General features: G+C 39.5%; 1 protein-coding gene across 1 annotated transcript in view; it reads left to right on the forward strand.

Moving 5' to 3' along the window:
* Positions 1-16,633, forward strand: part of LOC131434666 (nuclear transcription factor Y subunit gamma) — a 193,748-nt gene extending 177,115 nt beyond the window's left edge. Inside the window, exons 5-6 of the mRNA XM_058601636.1 lie at positions 6,639-7,984; positions 14,602-16,633. Of these exons, the coding sequence (XP_058457619.1) occupies positions 6,639-7,984; positions 14,602-14,821 (1,566 nt within the window). The 3' untranslated portion in view covers positions 14,822-16,633. The remainder of the gene's footprint in view (positions 1-6,638; positions 7,985-14,601) is intronic.
* Positions 16,634-20,015: the final 3,382 nt, after the last annotated feature.

Genomic DNA, 20,015 nt, shown 5'->3' on the forward strand with positions numbered 1-20,015 from the left:
CTGCACCACCAGCAAGATCAAGTGCGCTGGATTTATCCCTTTGCTCGACATCGCTACGGTTGGATTGCAAGTGGAAGGTAATCCCCGATCCTCACGGTAGCGATCATCTACCTATCGTAATTTCAATCGCCAACGGATTAAGACCATCGGAGACAATCAATGTTTCGTATGACCTCACACGAAATATTGATTGGAAATATTACGCAAATGCGATGTCTGAGAAACTGGAAACAACACAAGAACTTCCTCCGGAGGAAGAGTACACGCTTTTGGCTGGCTTGATTCTCGACTCCGCGATTCAAGCTCAGACGAAACGTGTACCCGGCGCGAAAACTAACATCCTTCCTCCCAATCCGTGGTGGGACAAAGAGTGCTCATCACTGAACGCGGAAAGATCTTTAGCATTCAAAAAGTTCAGAAAATATGGAACACCTGATAATTATAGAAATTACGCAGCGCTAGATAAGCAAATGAAGAACTTAGTTAAAGCAAAGAAACTAGGTTACTGGCGACGGTTTGTTGACGGATTAACAAAAGAAACATCGATGAGCACTCTTTGGAACACAGCCCGACGAATGCGAAACCAAAACACCACGAACGAAAGCGACGAATATTCCAACCGTTGGATATTCGATTTCGCTAAAAAAGTATGTCCAGACTCTGTTCCGGAACAGAAGATCTCCCGCGCCGCGACATCAAATACAAACGAAACACCGTTTTCGATGGTAGAGTTCTCACTTGCGCTCTTGTCATGTAACAATAAGGCCCCGGGGTTAGACAGAATCAAATTCAACTTGTTGAAGAATCTGCCTGACACCGCCAAAAGACGCTTGCTGAATTTATTCAACAAGTTTCTCGAGGGTAATATTGTCCCACACGACTGGAGACAAGTGAGAGTTATCGCCATTCAAAAACCTGGGAAACCAGCCTCCGATCACAATTCGTATCGGCCGATTGCTATGCTTTCCTGTATCCGGAAGTTGTTCGAAAAAATGATTCTCTTCCGTCTAGACAATTGGGTCGAAACTAATGGCTTTCTTTCAGATACACAATTTGGTTTCCGCAGGGGTAAAGGAACGAACGATTGTCTTGCGTTGCTCTCAACAGAAATTCAAATGGCATTCGCTCGTAAAGAACAAATGGCATCAGTATTTCTAGACATCAAGGGGGCTTTTGATTCAGTTTCTATAAATATCCTATCTAAGAAGCTGCACCAGCATGGTCTTTCGCCGGTTTTGAACACCTTTTTATATAATCTATTGTCCGAGAAACACATGTATTTCGCACATGGTAATTTGTCGACAATAAGATTTAGCTACATGGGTCTTCCTCAGGGCTCATGCTTAAGCCCCCTTTTATACAATTTTTACGTAAAAGATATCGATGAATATATCAACACATCTTGCACGCTAAGACAACTTGCCGACGACAGCGTTGTGTCCATTATAGGATCCAAAACTGCCGATCTGCAAGGACCATTACAAGATACACTCCACAACTTGTCCACGTGGGCTCTTCAACTTGGTATCGACTTCTCTACGGAGAAAACTGAGCTGGTTGTATTTTCAAGGAAGCGAGAACCAGCACAACTACAGCTTCAACTAAGGGGTGAAACCATAGCTCAGGTCTTCACATTCAAATATCTCGGGGTCTGGTTCGACTCCAAAGGCACCTGGGGATGTCATGTTAGGTATCTGAAACAAAAATGCCAACAGAGAATTAACTTTCTTCGTACAATAACCGGATCATGGTGGGGTGCCCACCCAGGAGACCTGATCAGGCTGTACCAAACAACGATATTGTCCGTAATGGAATATGGATGCTTCTGCTTCCGATCCGCCGCGAACACCCATTTCATTAAACTGGAAAGAATTCAGTATCGTTGTTTGCGTATTGCCTTAGGTTGCATGCAGTCGACTCATACGATGAGTCTCGAAGTGCTTGCGGGCGTCTTACCGTTGAAAAATCGATTCTGGGATCTCTCATATCGATTGCTAATCCGATGCGATATCTTAAATCCGATGGTGATTGAAAACTTCGAAAGGCTTGTCGAGCTCAATTCTCAGACCCGTTTTATGTCCTTGTATTTTGATTACATGGCTCAGAATATTAATCCTTCTTCGTTTGTTTCCAACCGTGCTCATTTGTTGGATACTTCTGATTCTACTGTGTTTTTCGACACATCCATGAGAGAAGAGATTCGTGGAATTCCGGATCACGTGCGCCCTCAAGTGGCCCCAAATATTTTTTATAATAAATTTAGAACAGTCAACTGTGAAAAGATGTTTTACACTGACGGATCAATCATCAACGAGTCCACAGGCTTCGGCATCTTCAATCAGAACATCACCGCTTCGTACAAACTCAGTGATCCGGCTTCAGTTTACGTCGCAGAATTAGCTGCTATTCAGTACACCCTCGAGATCATTGAAACGTTGCCCAAAGACCATTACTTCATTGTCACGGACAGTCTAAGCTCAATAGAAGCTCTCCGGGCAATGAAGCCAGGAAAGTATCCCCCATATTTCCTGGGGAAAATACGGGAACACTTGCGAACTTTATCTGAACGGTCTTATTCAATATCGTTAGTCTGGGTCCCTTCACATTGTTCCATTCCGGGAAATGAAAAGGCAGACTCATTGGCTAAAGTGGGCGCATTAGAAGGTGATATTTATGAAAGACCAATCTGCTTCAATGAATTTTTCAGTATTTCTCGTCGAAGAGCACTTGAAAGTTGGCAAACTTCATGGAGTAATGACGAACTGGGACGATGGCTACATTCCATTATCCCTAGGGTATCGACGAAACCTTGGTTCAGGAGGATGAACGTGAGTCGCGATTTCATTCGTGTTATGTCTCGGCTCATGTCTAATCACTACACATTCAACGCACATCTTCGGCGTATTGGGGTCATGGAGAGCGGTCTCTGCACCTGTGGCAACGGTTATCAGGACATCGAGCATGTCGTATGGTCATGTGTGGGGTATTGTGACGCCAGGTCTGTTTTAAAGGACTCCCTCAGGGCCCGAGGTAGACCACCTGATGTTCCGGTTCGAGATGTGTTGGCGAGTCGGGATATATCATATATGTTACTCATATATAAATTCCTTAAACACATTAATATACAAGTGTAATCTGCGTTAGTTACCCCTGTTCCTCGACTGATGCGAAGAAGAAACTCCACCCACAGGTTCGACACTAACATCCGCCCGAATCTCCCCATCCCTCGTCTGTCCACCTTCTTCATTGAAACTAACAAGATCTTTCTGCTGTCACTAAATTTTCTGCTTCCCCCTCCCACGTTTTTTCACCATCTCGATGTCAACTAATTAGATCTTTGTCGTTCTTAGTCATTTTGTTCCCATATCCCCTTTTTACTCTGTTCTCCGTAATATTTACTTCTCTGTATATTTTTTTTTTCATTTTCCTCCGTAACATCATCATCATTACCCACGGACGGCCGCTGTAGTCTATGAGATGAATATGGGCCACCCGTCTGGTATTCGTAGCCTGGGGGTGTCCCCCCGCGAACCCACACGGACAGAAAAAAGCGGCTAATACCAAGATACTTACCAACGTGTTACATTCAGTACGCCGGCCGGTGCCGATTGCCAGCTGAAGGCGGGATCTGCCAAAGTCATTACATTATCTTAATATACTATCCTAGTTTTAAGTTATTTGTTAATTAAAATTAGAAAAAGCCCTTGGCATCTTAGAGCTTAAGCAGTGTGCCTTAATAAATTATATGATTGAAAAAAAAAAAAAAATTTCAATGATCAAACAAAACGCGCTTATTCAATCCGCTCATTTTTTTTTCGTAAATGACTGATTTCAATAGGAATAGTCTCGTTCGGAAACTACTAATGCTTCATTAAACAGTTCAAACGACTGTCACTTACGATTTCGGTTATATAATGGTATAAGTAACGTAAACGACCAATTTCATTACCACCCAATTTTCTCGGATATGGTCGAACTGATTTCTAAAATTTTAGGCTCGTTTCGAGACTGAAATTGGGTCGTGGATCGAATTCGAAGATCAAATGGATGACACTTCAAGTTTCGGAGATATAATCGTACAAATAACGTAAACGACATATGATTTTTTTCCATCCGCATTTCACATTCGATACATGCTGATACGCTTGATCTGAGAAATGTTGCAGAAAATGTAACGTAAGCACTAAAGTATGGTTTTGTGAACTACCCGAATAAATTTTTTTTGATGTGACGTGTGACGTAAATTTGGTGCACATAATTTTAATTAATTTGAAAATATTGGAAATTAGTCCGTTGCTTCGCTCACTTGCCGTTTGTCCACAGTAACATGCTCGATAAATCGTCTCAGCATCCGATCTCTGTCGTGTCGAGAGCTCTCGTAATAAATAGATTTGTTTTTCTCGAAAACAGTTTAGCTGTCTTCAAGATGCTGGCTGCTCATCGAAGATCTTCTAACCCATATCGCTTCCCGGAGAGGGCATGGATGCTGCATGCTAAAACGACAACGATTCTTTCGTTTCTCTGCGTTCGAGTGTGCCCTGATGTATTATAAGCCGGCACAAGAAGGGTATTAGGGATCTCTTTCCGATCCTGATTGCGTATTAGACGAAAGGATGTTCGGTGGGCATGTGTTTATCTATATATCCCGGCACATGGCCACCATCGATGTCGACACCGCCACCGCCAATGCGAGGACAGAAACGCACGACAGACAGCCTCCCACGCCTGACGTACTACCAGGCGTGTAGGAGAGCAGATGAGAAATAAGGATTGGGATAAATTCTTCTTCTACTTAATACTTCTTATTTGTTTGTCTGATACTGGTTCGAGCCTCCACCCCTCCTCAAACCATACTGGCAGGATTTTCAGTTACCTAATTCTGTCCCGATGTTCAGTGTGTGTGTATTCAATCCTTCAAACAGGCACACATGTGTTGCCAGGGTGTAATTATAATCATTAAGGAACGATATTAATTTTAATTTTCTTCGAGAGATTATACACAAACTTATAATCTTTCAAATTCAATCTTAATTCTATGAAATATATCTTGAGCGTCTGCTCAAGCTACCGTTCGCTTACGAGTGCCCTGTTCCATCGACAAGCAGCAAAGCAATCAGATTGTTTCGTGAGCAGTCCCAGTCTGTCTCTCGCCGGGTGGGTTTCGTCTGATGAAGCTTAAGCTCACTAAGAAGCACTGTTTCCTGTCTCGGCACTACCCAACACTACCCCCATCGTATGCGTGTAGAGGCATTCAAATCGGATCAACCGGCAAGAGCAGCTCAATATTTATAATATGTGAAGTATTTGGATTCGTTCGTCGGCTGTATCTCTTTTGCTCCGCCGAGTAGCAGTTCAGCGGTTCAAGGTTTCGAGTAAATCTCTATTCATCAACAGCAGAGCTTTGCAAGACGGTGAGGGTTTCCACCACCGGAGTAGTCGCATCATCGCTGAAACAGGTGAAATCCGCCTTATTAGTTGCGCTGGCGGCGGGGTTGAAGCCCACAGTAGTTCTCGGGAGAAGCGTTGTAAATCCTAAGGCGAAAGCTTCATCAACCGAAACGAGAGTTTTCCCCCCACGGGAGACGGGTGAGAGAATCAGTAAAGTTCGAAAACGGTACAAGATTTACTGTTTGGTGGGGCGGGAGTTGAGCGCAGAGAATTGTATAATTAGTGTGCTGTCTAAGATTGAGAGAAAGGGATAATGATCGGTTTCGAGTTGGCTAATTACAATCGGAAGTAGACAAGCTGCAGGATTAGAACCGCCATGTGGTTACTGACTGATAACATTGGCTACATCCCCACCAACCAAACGTCGGTATTTAATGGCCATGGGGAACATTTGATTTGCTAATCTTTTTTTTCTCGTAAAAATAAAATCAAGGGCGGAAATCAACTCTCGAGTTTTTTTTTATAACACCACTCGCTACCAGGCAGCTGCCACTCGAAACGGTTTCATCATTTCTGTTTTACCGACGATTTCATAGTTTCTAAGCATTTCACAATTTCCATAATTTTGCTTTTAATTTATCTGTACAGTTGTGATGTATTGATAGGTGATCCAACCAGGGTCAAGATTGGCAATATCACCTCGAATAGATACTGTTCCGTGTCTAATTCAATATTTGATCAATTATTCATATTGACTTTTGCCAGCCACTCAATCGTTCGTGAATGCGAAGCCTTCTTCAGAACGATAAGATAAATACTGGAAAACAGTACCGGACTATTGTTGCTGATCTATTTAATTCAAGATAAGGATTAATTTATTTTCTACGCTACGTTACTCGATTGTGCTAGAATAAGGTGATTATCTGATAGCTACTTGCTCAGTTGTCTACACAATCTGCTCGTGGCACCACGTCGTTTGATGCATCGCAAAAGTGCAGAATCGGTGTCAAACCTGGCATGTGGCAAATAATCTACTGACGCTCAGTTTAATTTGTTATTGGATTATAGTTCAACAGCGCAGCTACAGTCATCATCCCACTGCCACAATAATCTTACTCTTATTCTAACAATCAACTTATCTCCGGTTGCACCTGAGCGATAAAATCAATCGGTTGCTTGTTTTTTTTTCTACTAACGCAAAAAAAAATTCACCACTAATTCGACTGTTCCGATTTGTTTATTCTTCGCAGATCACACTATCCCAGATATGCCGCAGTCCGCTGCAGAACACGTTTCCTTTTACACCGGAAATCACCGAAGAAGTGCGGAGAAAGTTCGATCAGTGGTGGAGCAATCAGTTAGCGCCTCAGCCGAACCCGATTGCCCATAAAATTCTGCCGTTCAGCAATGCGCCCCCGAGTGAGCTGGACTTTGCCAATTTCAATATGCATGAGAATCGAGATGCCCTACTGGAGAACCGGGCGAATCCACATCACAACCTGGTGGTACATCCGGCACTGCAGACCGTTCACTCGCAGTATCCGAATCAGAAAACTCGCATGCGAACCAGTTTTGATCCGGAAATGGAACTACCCAAGCTGCAACGATGGTTCCAGGAGAATCCCCATCCGTCCCGGCAGCAAATCCAGTCCTACGTCGTTCAGCTGAATTCACTGGAATCACGGCGGGGTCGTAAACCGCTGGACGTGAACAACGTTGTGTATTGGTTCAAAAATGCCCGAGCCGCCCAGAAGCGAGCCGAGATGCGTCAAGGGATGACCAACGGCTACGGGACTCCGAGTATGATGCTATCGCAGCCGGATTACATGAAAAGCTCTCCCAGTGCACCATCTGAAGACATTGACAATCTATCCCAAGACGAAATGGATGACGAACTGGATCGACCGATGTCCCCACAGCTACCTCTGTCGCTGACCATCCATGAACGCAATCGACCGCTGAGTCCGTCGGATGATACCCCCATCAAGCAGGAGAACAATCTCTCCTCTGCCAGTCCACCGCCATCTCCGACGCCACCGAATCACATGCTTAACATCAGCAACAACAACAACAACAACAACAACAATAATAATAATAATGCCAACGAATCCGCCAATGATTCGGCCAGTCAGAATGAAGCCCCCAAATCCAACTACTCCAACGAACGATCCAGCTCTCCACAACGATCTCGCTCTCCCGCTTCGGAAGATCTGGATATGGATGAACCAGAGGGCAGCACGATCGATGACTACCGTTCACCGTCGCCGGACTCCAAGCGGAACCTTCCCTTTCCCATCAACAATCCGATGTTTTCCCACTCGATCATGTACATGAGCCACTACATCCCGGCAATGCAGGCCAATGCCGCCGCCGGAATGCACCTGAAAAACGAACTCAGCCCGACCAACCACGCCGCTCTGGGTCAGGGTGGGCTGAACCTGTCATTCAACAGTGACGAACGGCGGAAGCGAAACCGAACCTTCATCGATCCGGTGACCGAGGTGCCCAAGCTGGAGCAGTGGTTTTCTATGAACACCCATCCGTCGCACAATCTGATCCTGAAGTACACGGAGGACCTGAATCGGATGCCGTACCGGTGAGTGTAGATTGTTTTTTCACTGTTTTATTTTGATTTTATGGTATTCTAATATACGCTAAAATCAAAGTTTTTGCATAATGAAGGACATTTTTATTTATAAGTATACAAACAACCCATTTTACATGCTTCCGTGAATTGCATTAGTTCTAAGTGCGGTATGTACTCGTTGTACTATATGCAGCAAATTGACATACTGTGATAATATCTGTGGAAGTTCTTGTCCATCCAAAATCTCGTTGGAATACAGGTCTTAAGGTCTACCAACGTAACCGATGATATTAGAGGTTTTTTATGGTTTATACTCGTGGTATCACCACAAACGAATTTCCAGACATGACAGTCACGATCTTTTTTTGGCGCACATCTACGGTCCTCCGAGAAACTGGCACCAATGGTGATAAATTGGTTGCACTGCTGAGTTCCTATCATACATTCATAATGCAAATGTCAAACCGTGAGCATCCTTTCGATTCGGTAGCTCATTTGTATATATTGAGATTTTATGGCACACTTTGGTTGAAATGATAACAATGCAATTAATCTCGCGCTCCACCAAGTGGTGAGTGCTGTCATTTCAGAAGGTACCGGGAACGAACCACATTTTCCAAAAATATTTATAAGCACGTACATGTCTTTATTATTTATCTTTGGTATCACATTCAATTAATGGGATCATTGTAATGAATTATGAGGAAGTGCTTGTTCATCCCAAAACTACCTGCAGCAAATGTCTTAAGATCTTCCAATGTAACCAAGTAATCTAACAAGATCCGTGTATACGATCCATTCTTGTATACCACATGCAAATCATTGACTTATTGTGAATGTTATGGGTGATCAAAAAACTATCTGGAATTCTGGTCTCAAGGGCTGAGGCCAGTAGGTCGTGTATAACCACGTGGCTCGCTCTGCGTATTACATTTCCCTCCATGCTCTCTCGCGAATGTGCAAAATGACTCTCGATGTGGCCGGGTGGCCAAGATAGTTTTGATATTTTCGGTTACAAGTTTGACTATATCACATAAAATACAATAGAGCTACCGCTTGCTTTTCAGCCTTTCTGAGCCGATTTTATTTCTCTCTCAATTTGCGTTACGTTACCAGGTAACTGGAGCAGAAAAAAATGACGCGTCATAGAAATCGACTTACCTTCACAAATATAACATTAATTTAATTTTTATCGCGACAACATATATGTTTTTATGCACTAATTTAATCTAAATTAAATTATCTAGACATTGTCATGATAGATTTTTGATCCATGCTTTTGAAGGTAAGATATTCAATTTTCATGGCGTTTTCAGCTATGCGATTCCGCTAATGTCAATGAATCATTCTGAAATTTTCACAGAATATTCTAAATTAATTTCCTAAGAGATTGTCAGTTGGGTATTTTGATATTCGTCACCGTTTCTGAGAAAATCAGATTTGAAGCGTGAAAATAGCCCTCTAAAACGCCCTAAAACACACTGGCCTCAGCCCTTAACATCTACCAGTATAACAAATTGCATGAACGAACTTGAAGTTCACGGTCTATACTTGTGACACCACTTACAATTTAAAGGCTTATTTTCGATGCTCTTGATCACTCGAAAACTATCTGGAGCTCAGGCCTTAAGATCTACTAGCATAAGAAAACAGCATTAATAAAATAAATCTTAACGTCCCACACTTGTGATTCCCTGAAGCCCTTGAATGACTGAAAACATTCCTGAAACAGATCCGAGTAGACAAGTAAGCAGTATGTAGCTACATAACTACGAGCAGCATTTACTTTGGAGCTGCTTTTACTGAAGTTCTTGGATTACTGAGAACATACCTGGAATAACTATAAATAAACATGTAAGCATTTGGCGTTGTAGTTCTTGCAGTGGAACTGCAATTGTCCCTAAGGACAATATTCCTAGTAGTTATTGGATCTTGAAATATTTCTTACAGATTTCCGTAGTCTCAGAATACACTCAGATGGTCCTAGATGGGTTTGCGTATGGACGTAGCTAGATTTTTTTATGTTATTTATACTGGAATCGGACGGCTTTGCGCGAAAATTTTGAAATAACGCAATTATTTAATTTACGCGAAATTTAATTTACGCACCCCCGATTTTGCGCGTAAGTTCAGGTTCCAATGTATTGGACACCATCGAATAAAATTATATTGTAGAATATTTGGCCTGACGAAACATCGGAATCGGTTTTTGTTAATTATTGAAAATTCGCTCTATTCGGGATGACAATAGAATATAACTATCAAATGCAGTTTTTACAAATTCATGGCGACGGAAAAATATAGCGAAAGAAGACTGTGCCGAAGAATCGTACAATGATTTAAATATCGATATTTATTTTGTTGACGTTTCGTCTTAGGTTCGTCAGCACTTCAGCAGCTCTAATTGAACTACCACTGCCACCGAGTTTATCTTTAACCGCTTGGCAGATGCAAAATTTACGTTACTTCTGTAACACTTTCAGTATATTTTGCCAAGGTGAAATATCTGTTCATATGGCTTGGACGTAAATTATTACTTCTTATTTATTTTTTTATTTTTTTTTATTCAATAATATAGTATAATTTTTAGGCACACTGCTCAAGCTCTAAAATGCTAAGAGCATTTACTAAATTTAATTAACGACTAACTTAAAACTAGGATAGAATCGTTAGGTAATGCCGTACTGGGGTTGTTATGGTCGATTCTCAAAAATCCAGTTTTTAGTTGGCGATTGGCAGTGTCCGTTGAAATGAAAGTAGCATGAGAGTCTTTCAGATGACGTTGGTAAATATCTATGTTGGCCGCATCCTTCGGTCCGTGTGGGTCCACGGGAAACACCCCCGGGCTACGAAGGCCCGGCGGGTGGTTCGCATATTGGTCGTCAACTGGATCGGATTTCCGTAGGCGATGATGATGATGTTGCCGAAGAGAAACATAGAGTACATATTTTTAATTATATGTGCATTGGCAAGTTCTCCAAGTTGGCATAGACGATAGCGCCAACTTGAGTAAATGTTGGCAGCACTCTTTCAGATTTGAATGAAACTTTTTGGACATGTAGACATTGTCACAAAATCCACTGTGTACTTGGTTTTTCCAAAATTGATCTGAGTTCTCTTTTGAAAAGGTCATACTTTTTCAACCTTTTTTTTTTTCAAATAATCATAGTGGAAAAACGAAAGATCCTACAGAAAAGTGTTGCGCTAGTGATTTTTACAATATCAGTCAAATTTTTGAGACATACACAAACACTGAAATCGACTCTACCAGTTCAAAATTGATTTACAAAAAATGCCATTTTTGATTTCTATGAAACTTAAATCAACTTTGCCTGATTTTGTGGAAATCACTTGTACAAAACCTTTTCGTAGGATTTTTCACTTAGCGACAATAGCTATTTGAAAAAAGTTTGACCCTTTCCAAAAGACAATCTAGATCAATTTTTGACAAATAGAGTATGCAAAGTGTCTTTTTGTGATAAAGAAAAATTCATTCAAATTTGAGAGAGTGTTACCAACTGCGAATACGATTTGGCGTGAAATTAGTATATAAAAATCTCTTACTCTATCTCGGCGAAAGACCAAACGGTTAAAACCGAGTATAAATAAACCCTTTCATTCATTTATCTCTTACTAATTTTTAGCACTGAACACAAAAGCAAATAATGTGAAACTCAAAACAATTGAAAGCTATATAAAATGTGAGAATCACTTGACTGGTTGAAGCTAGCGTTAACCTGCTAATATTGTAATATGAAATCTTTGGAGTTGAGTTCCAACAGATCCTGTCAGCTTGGAGCGAAATCAATCTTCAGTTCAGCAACGCCATCGCACGGTGTCGCATTCAACATATCATGTCAATTGTATGGGTGCGCAGTGCTGCTATTTTGGCGCGCACGAATTTGACATTTCTCTCCCTTACTTCGGTGTATGAGATTCGGTGCGGACTCGCTTGAGGGCGCCATGCTCGCAAAAAATGGATTTGCTAATGATTTGTTCGGGAAATGTGAGAGCTGTTAATATGATGTCTTTGGTTCCAATGACCTCGAAAAATTTACATTTGAGTAATTTATTTTTTTTTAATCGTTTATTTACACCCATCTTTAACCTAGCTACGGTCGTTCGCAGGTTGAAAATACTTGAGATTATCATCAAACTAGAACTTAACGTATTAACTTTTCATATAAGATGTATAAGTTAACGTCAATTTTAGAAGAAAATCAATAATGTTCAAATGTTTGCGAAAGTAAATCTTTTGGAAGATATTAGCATGTCAGTAGTTTCCAATATATATGTAAAAACATAGAATCATGATTTAAAACACAAGTTAAGGTAATTTTTAAGATGAAAAAGAATACAATGTTTTAAATTTTTTTTCACTCGCTGAATTGATGGGTAGGGGGGCGTCACATCATATTTTGCCAGCGACGAAAATTTTCCTAGGTACGCCACAGAGATGAATGATACATAAAAGTAGTTTGGAATGATTTCAAAGAACATGAGTTTCTATGATTACGTTTCATTGATGATTTTGATACTTTAGATGATTTGATTGATTGGAAAAATTGATTATCATAATTTCGATGATACGATCGATTCTGACGAACTACGATGATACTAAATTACACATTCTATGATTTCAAAGTTTTCAATATTTTCTAGGTTATGATGATGATTCAAATTAATGGTGTTGAGGTAGGAGTTTAGACGATCTCGATGACTAGAGACAAATTGAACCTTTTAATGAAGTTGGAGGCATAACAAATCTGAGATTTGGAGAATGATTGATGAAGAATGTACACTCCAAAAAAAATTGAATTTTACAGGTGACTTAATCCCTCATACGATGTAATTCATAAAGACCTAATTTGTCAAATGACGGAAAATTTTATTTGAAATGACTTAATGTTAGATGAGCTTGAATTTTACTTGTTTCGACTGTAACTTGCGTTGTGCTAGCAGGTGCGACTGTATGAATTTAAATGCACCTTTTACCAGCCAAGCAAATGCATGCTTCTGTGGCTCAGTCGATTAAAAGACGTACTTACGATACAATGATTCTCGGTTCAAGTCGCGGCGGTTGCTATTAGTTTTTTTATTTCAATGAATTTCATGTCATGGAGTCTTAGACACAATATTAAATGTTCTTCGACGTAAATTTGGGTGAGCTGCGACGCTCCATTTATGTGCATCTAATAAGATGTAAAATCACAGGGTTTTTTAAGTGTGTACGTCATAATAATTACGATCAAATCAAATCTTGAAAAGTCACACATAATATCGGAATCTAGAAATGTTAAAATGAATTTAAACAATTTCAAGATTTCTGAGTTTTTTTATGTAGCATATTCCAAACAATGGATGTATTTCGATTTCATCGAAATGTACAAAAGTGCACAGAAAGAAAAGATGAAAATTACACGACATGTAAACCAATAGTACTATTAAACAGACATCAGTTGAAACGATCTGATTTAAAACCATGATTGATGTAAAATTACATTGAAATGCATTTACTTTTTCATTGAACAAAGCTGTATTTTTACAAATCGCTTAGTTTGTAATGTAACTTTTCATTCAATTACCTGCTCCAAATATGTGCATGAAAATAAATGTAAATTCACAAAATATTTTTATGTGTGTGGTACATTTCTATGATCCTAAATTTTAGATTTTAGACAATTTTGAAACCTCTTTAGACTTTATACCATGAAATAATACTGATTATTTTCAGGCACTCGATGATTTCTATGATTTTGAATACGCATTAAGCGTAAAGTTATTGCTGAACTATATATTTTTTAATACACCTGTTTAGCGGTTCAAGGTTGTCTGCTGTGCACTGAAGAGTCGAATAGGAAACTTTAAGAAAACGGAGTTCGCACATCAGTTGTCCATAAGCGTCAAATATTTCCGAAAGCATATTCAATGTTTTCTTTTCTCTGTTACGTTTTGTTTTTGACTTATCTGTGCGTTAGCGTTTATATTGAACAGCTAGTGCAACTTGGTAGTTCAACATGAACCACTGAGCCGTAATATCATTTACTATATTTGCAAAACAATTTTTAGTTCTGCGCTGAAGAGTCTCTGTCTTGAATGACAGCCCGAGTGTTAATCAAGTGAAAACCTAATCAAATAGTAGTCATTCAGGGGATTTAGTAATTTCGGTAACTGCTTTGTGCTGAGTGCACAAGGCAAAACATTCACTTTCTTATCACGTTTCGTTTTCAATTTTTGAGAAGAAAAACCCCGAAAATTTCGCATATCAGCGTCGAATAACATCTTTTGAACTAGTACAAGTTTTAAGAATGATTTTAAATATTTTTATCCATTTATTCAACACCAGTCATGCGCTCTGCTGAATTTTAGGGTGCAGTGATACAATTTCTTTATACACGATCCTTTGGTTTTACATTACAAAAAAGGCGAACTGTCAGAAATTAAAAATGGCCTTAATTGAAACACACACACATACACACACATACACACACAGACAAACACACACACACAGATTGGCTTTGCAGAGTGTCTCAATTTTATACAACGCTTACTATTATTTACACTTAACACTACTTATTTAAGTCATTTGGTCTAATCCTTGATTATATTTTTTTTTTCTTTTACAGCCAAAAATTCCCTCGCCTGGAAAGCAAGAACGTCCAGTTTTGGTTCAAGAATCGGCGAGCAAAGTGCAAACGTCTGAAGATGTCCCTGTACGATCCGGCCCAGCTAGCCAGCCTGGGTGAACAGGCTCACCTCGCAAATCTGCACGACAGCTCCCACCTGGCTCAGCTACACGAGGCTTCCCAGCTGCACCAGTTCCATCACGGAGGCGACCGAGATTGAGCCACCGACTTGACACAGATCCCGTTCAGTACAGTTCCTTCCTTCCGTGAGCGATGGAAGCGCATTGGGGTTTGTCTGCACGTGGAATAAATTTGTTCCCAATAGTGGTACTGTTCGCTCAATATATTTAAGTGCATACGGCTTGTTTTATTTTACTTTCGAGGAGCAGAAACTCCGAAGTAAATGCTAGGTCAAATTGATACCAAAGAACGAAAAGATTTCTCTTTAGGTTTTCCTGTAAATAGTAGAAAGATTAATGTTGATTATGAACAGTTCTTTTAAAACGATGATACATCTCCACTTCGATAGAAATGCTAAGGTTTGCTATGATAGAAATCGCAGTGTAGTGCTAAAATAGAACTTTCGCAGAAATTTTCGTACTGTGAAAAAAATTTATCGGATCAGGTATGGCGTAGATGGTCTCTACATTAGGCAAAATGGCTTTTAGGGTTACTACACGGACTAGCAAGATAAAATGTATATACAGGCAATTGATCCGGGAACTAGGATTACAAGCACCGAAAGCATATCAAGGAGCGATGGACGGTTCTAGCCAACATCAGGTTTCTCGCTTCACAGGCTGCTTTCCAGCTCACCCGATCTGTACATATCATCCTCCAAATCGACAACAAAAAACGCGCCTCTCACACACTCACCCAATTTCACAGCTCAAATCGCTAAGCCGTTCAATGAAACATGAAAATTATGATCATTTATTAATTAATAGCGTAAAATAACCTGCAACCAATTCGCAATGGCCATCAATCGAAAATCGCTGGGCTCAGGCCTCCATTCGATTCAATGTCCATTATTCAATTATTAATTTAGTTGAGAAAATTTTTCATCCCCACCTGTCCACCAAACGACCGACCATGCGCCTCCTCCACGAGACAAAAATCCATTCTTCCATTCGGATGCTACTCCATTTAAATCACTCACCGTACGTGGGCTTCGGTATGTATTCAACAGTTGTCAAAATCACATCCAGTTCCGAACGGAAACCTGCATCCTGATCGCGGGTCGTCATCGGTGGCGGTTGGTTAGCAAAATAAGCTTACCACATCACCGCACCCGATTTAAAAGCTGTGCCGCGGAATTATTCACTACATTTTCCGGTAGGAGATTTTTTTTACCATAATCTGAATGCCGCTGTTGCATCCGCAGTGGTAACAGTAAGCAGCCTCATTATCACTCACCGAGTAATGAGCTGCATTATTCCGGCTAGGTTATTAAACATACTATTTATTACTGCGTTTTTTGATGCATGTCCCAGTTCCACTACTGCTACGTGATTCGATTTCTGTTTATCCTCTTTTTGTACTTTCCTCAACAGTAGTTACGCTTCGTTAGGCATTTCAGTTGGATATTTGAAATATATTGAAACTTATTGTTGGTATCAAATACCTTTAGTTGATCATTAGTTATTGTGTTATCGCCTTGGTTGGCTTCAGTTTTAGAAGCGTTTTCGCTCATCGAAAATGTAACATGAAAATAAAACGAAAATGTAAATAGTTTCAGCTTTAGCATTTTTTTTAGTCAAGTAGCGAACCAGATAATGTTTTCAAAACTAACACAACATTGATATCAAAACTAGTTCCGTAAGGTTTTAAATTAATCGATAGAAAATAGCAATTACGCAGGCTAGCAAGAAACAGTCACTCTACTGGTAGTAAGTAAATAAGATAATTGCATCCCAAGTCTAGTGTAATGGATTAGAAAGAATGTCGAAGAGAAGAGACGAAATACAAGCTAAACATATTGTAAAATTATTATTCAAATTAAAAATTACGCAATTATTAAAATATTTCAAAACTGAATTTTTATTGGCAAGTGGAAACTGATCCGAAACTCCTTTCTTTTCTCTTGGCATCAGAATGAAAAAAATTGAGCTAAATTTTGAAACAAATCTATGTGTCTTCAATCGTTTCCAGATTGATTCGAATATTTGACAATAGTGAGCTATTTCACCTACTCCGCTTGTTCAGTACCACTTCAGGAAAGTATCAACAATACTTTGGAACTTGATCAATGATCCCTTTGGAGTTTTCGAACGAATCCATAATCGTTTATAATGAGCTTTCAACTTTTTGGCATTAAAAATGCCTTACTCTTCACTATACGGGGCCGGGGGTCAATTAAAAATTTCTAAAAATGCCGCGTAACCTTTTTTCGTCATAATTTTGAACGTTAATAACTCAGTCATTTGTTGACGGATTGATATAATTTAACATCCAATCGATTCGGAAACAAAATTTACCCTGGTGTAGTTGAAAAATTTCTCAGGCGAAAACGACATAACATGAAATTTCATCCGAACTTGCATGACACAAGATCAGAGCATACCAATTAAAGCTTCAAATCGTTTTATGGCACTTTTTGTCTTGCTGTCTAGCAACAACCTACCTCTAGCATGCTACGCGTAGGACTGAAACGTTAACTATAATTTCGCTTCTATTTATAAATTCGCGTGCTTCCAACAGTTTCGCTTTTGCATCGATTGACCAATCAGAGCGATGCTTTCACATTGATATATCGCTTACTGCTTCAAAACCGTCGTCTATGGCAGGGAAATCCGATATGCCGGAGATGTTTAGCAGACAAAATACGACACTACTCGCTACTAATAAAAATTTCAATCTTAGAAATATTTCCAATCCAATAATGAAATAATATTAATAATTGATACAAAATATACTGAGCTGTAAGTGTTTAAAAGCTTATTTTTACGTATATTTTTCTTTGAATTTCTGATTTGCACCCCTATATAGAAAATAAAGATGTGTTCCACATCAAAAAGATCACTCAGTTTTCTCAAAGAAAGCCATTTTAGAAACAAATTTATCAAATTTCATCTGGATACGACTTCCGGTTCAAGAGTTACAGACTGATAAGTATAAAAATTTCATTGTCAAGAGTGTGTTTTTATACATGACTCTAAAAATCGAACAAAATATGTTCCACTAGCCGTATAGTTCTTCAATAGAACAGATCCGGTTCCGGAAATACATGGTTAAGAGATTGCAACCCGTCATTTAGAGCGACTATGCAAAAATAGGAAAAAGCCTACTCTAAATTTCGCCAAAAGTGTTGTGTTAGTTGCTGGTCAAACAAACCGATTTCAGATACGTGTATTCCCAGCTCCCGGTTTCGGAAGCCCTGAAAATAGGGGAACAGATCTTCATTTTCCCAGAGACATCTGAGTAGATTTTCACAAATTTGGACTCAGATGAATGGTTTTTTTATCTCATAGACTGCTATTGACTTTAATTCCGATACGACTTCCGGTTCCGGAACAACAGGGTGAGGTGTGTGTAAAATTTATACCGTCATCTAAAGCGAAAATACAAAAAAAGGAAAAATTCCTGTAAGCTTGACTGAATTTTGAAATTCAAAAGATTATGCTAGTGTACATACATTTTTGGTTCCTACTCAAGATTCAAATATGAGTTTCTCTTAGGAATATTTATGAAAGCATAAGTTATATAAGAAAGGCATCATTACACCACCAGGTGGATTGAAAACAGTTTTTTTGTAATACATTGAGATGAATTTCAAAGTATTCAAAATAAAGATTTAAAGAGAAATCAGGATTTTAGTACATTCTGTGGTTGACATTTCAGACTGGTTTCTCCAACTATCTGAAATATTTACCAGGAACTCATTTGACACACAAAAACCAGACATCCATGTAGTGATTTCAATGTGTGTAAGAAATTTAACGGTTGTTTGGACTAGTGATCACCAAGTAACAACTCGCCTACAGCTACGTTTCAAGTAGCCTAGCAATTGCTTATGGGCTCTTGTGTTCGAGCTTGTACACAATGGTCATTCATGCATGCAAAATTGTACGTAACGGAGAACTTTAGCGAATTTTGTTTTTCATTTCTATATCTCGGTTGATTTTTCCAAGATTTTTCATTAGGGCGTATAAGCAAGTGACAGTTTCTCTTTGTTTACTTTCTCTTCTATTAATTACCAAGCAGTTTCCAAGTTTATCACTCAACTCTTTGCATGAAATGATACCCGAAACTTTCGACTTTCAAACAGAATAGTGATATCAAAGAAAATGTTTTTAATCACATCACAATAATCGAAAGAGAGAGTATTTATAAAGAAACTGTCTCTTGCTTATACGCCCTAATGAAAAATCCACCGAGATATCATCTTATTGTTCAGTACACTATACTGTACTTGTTTTTTGTCGTCATGAGCGTTAGTAATTTTGTTTCATCAACTGTGTATGTATACACTATCTATCCACTGTCATTGGCTCTAAGTGTTAGTTTGCTTCATTTCTTGCACGGTAGTAGCGATGGTGCAAGGTGAGTAGCTTGCAAACAGTAATTATATTATGTCAAAATGTGTTTATTAGATTGAGGATAGCAGTGAAGGTAAAAAACCTAATAGGGCTATTGTACGGATCAGGATCATTTCGCCGAAAGTTATTTCGCAGAAAAGGTAATTTCGCCGAATGACATTTCGCCGAATGGGTCATCACCATCAACGCAATTGCATAGGTGTATCTACCAAGCAAATGTGTATGGTATTTTCCGTTTACTAAGTAAAAAAATATCTAATGCGGCTTCGCCACATCGATTCGATTCGTGTGCTGTTCGACCTCGCTACCGCTCGTTCGGACCTAACTAAAGCAAAGAAAACTAGCTTTGAGTAGACCGGGTAAAGGAGGCGGTTACATGATTGTATGCAAGAGGTCGCCGCTTCCGACGGCGGGTCGGCCGCGAAATGTCCTATTCGGCTAAATGACCTATTTGGCTAAATGACCTATTCCGGCGAAGTGGCATTCGGCAAAACGACTTTTGGCGAAATGACCCGCTCCCCTATTGTAGCAATAGTCATTTCATTAGTAAAGTCGCCATGTTATTTTGACGAATATTCGACTTTCAATCAACAAATTGTGATGAAATCGTTATTTTTGCCTCGGCTCTAAGAAGCAATACCGCTCAAAAGATAGTACGAAAATTGTGCATTACTGCTGTAATAGCAATGCGAAAACTCGAAGCGAATACGCCTCTATTCTCAACTTATCCTTAGAATCAATCAATCGAACAGAGACAACAGATCTCACTCTAATTAATAGTTTTCGTAAATGGAATGACTACCGGAATCAGAAAAGCTTTTCCAGCAAACCATTCTGCAAGTGGAGGAGAAATTTCTTAATGCCCTGTGAACATTT

This window comes from Malaya genurostris, chromosome 3, assembly GCF_030247185.1.
Source record: "Malaya genurostris strain Urasoe2022 chromosome 3, Malgen_1.1, whole genome shotgun sequence".
NCBI lineage: Eukaryota > Metazoa > Arthropoda > Insecta > Diptera > Culicidae > Malaya > Malaya genurostris.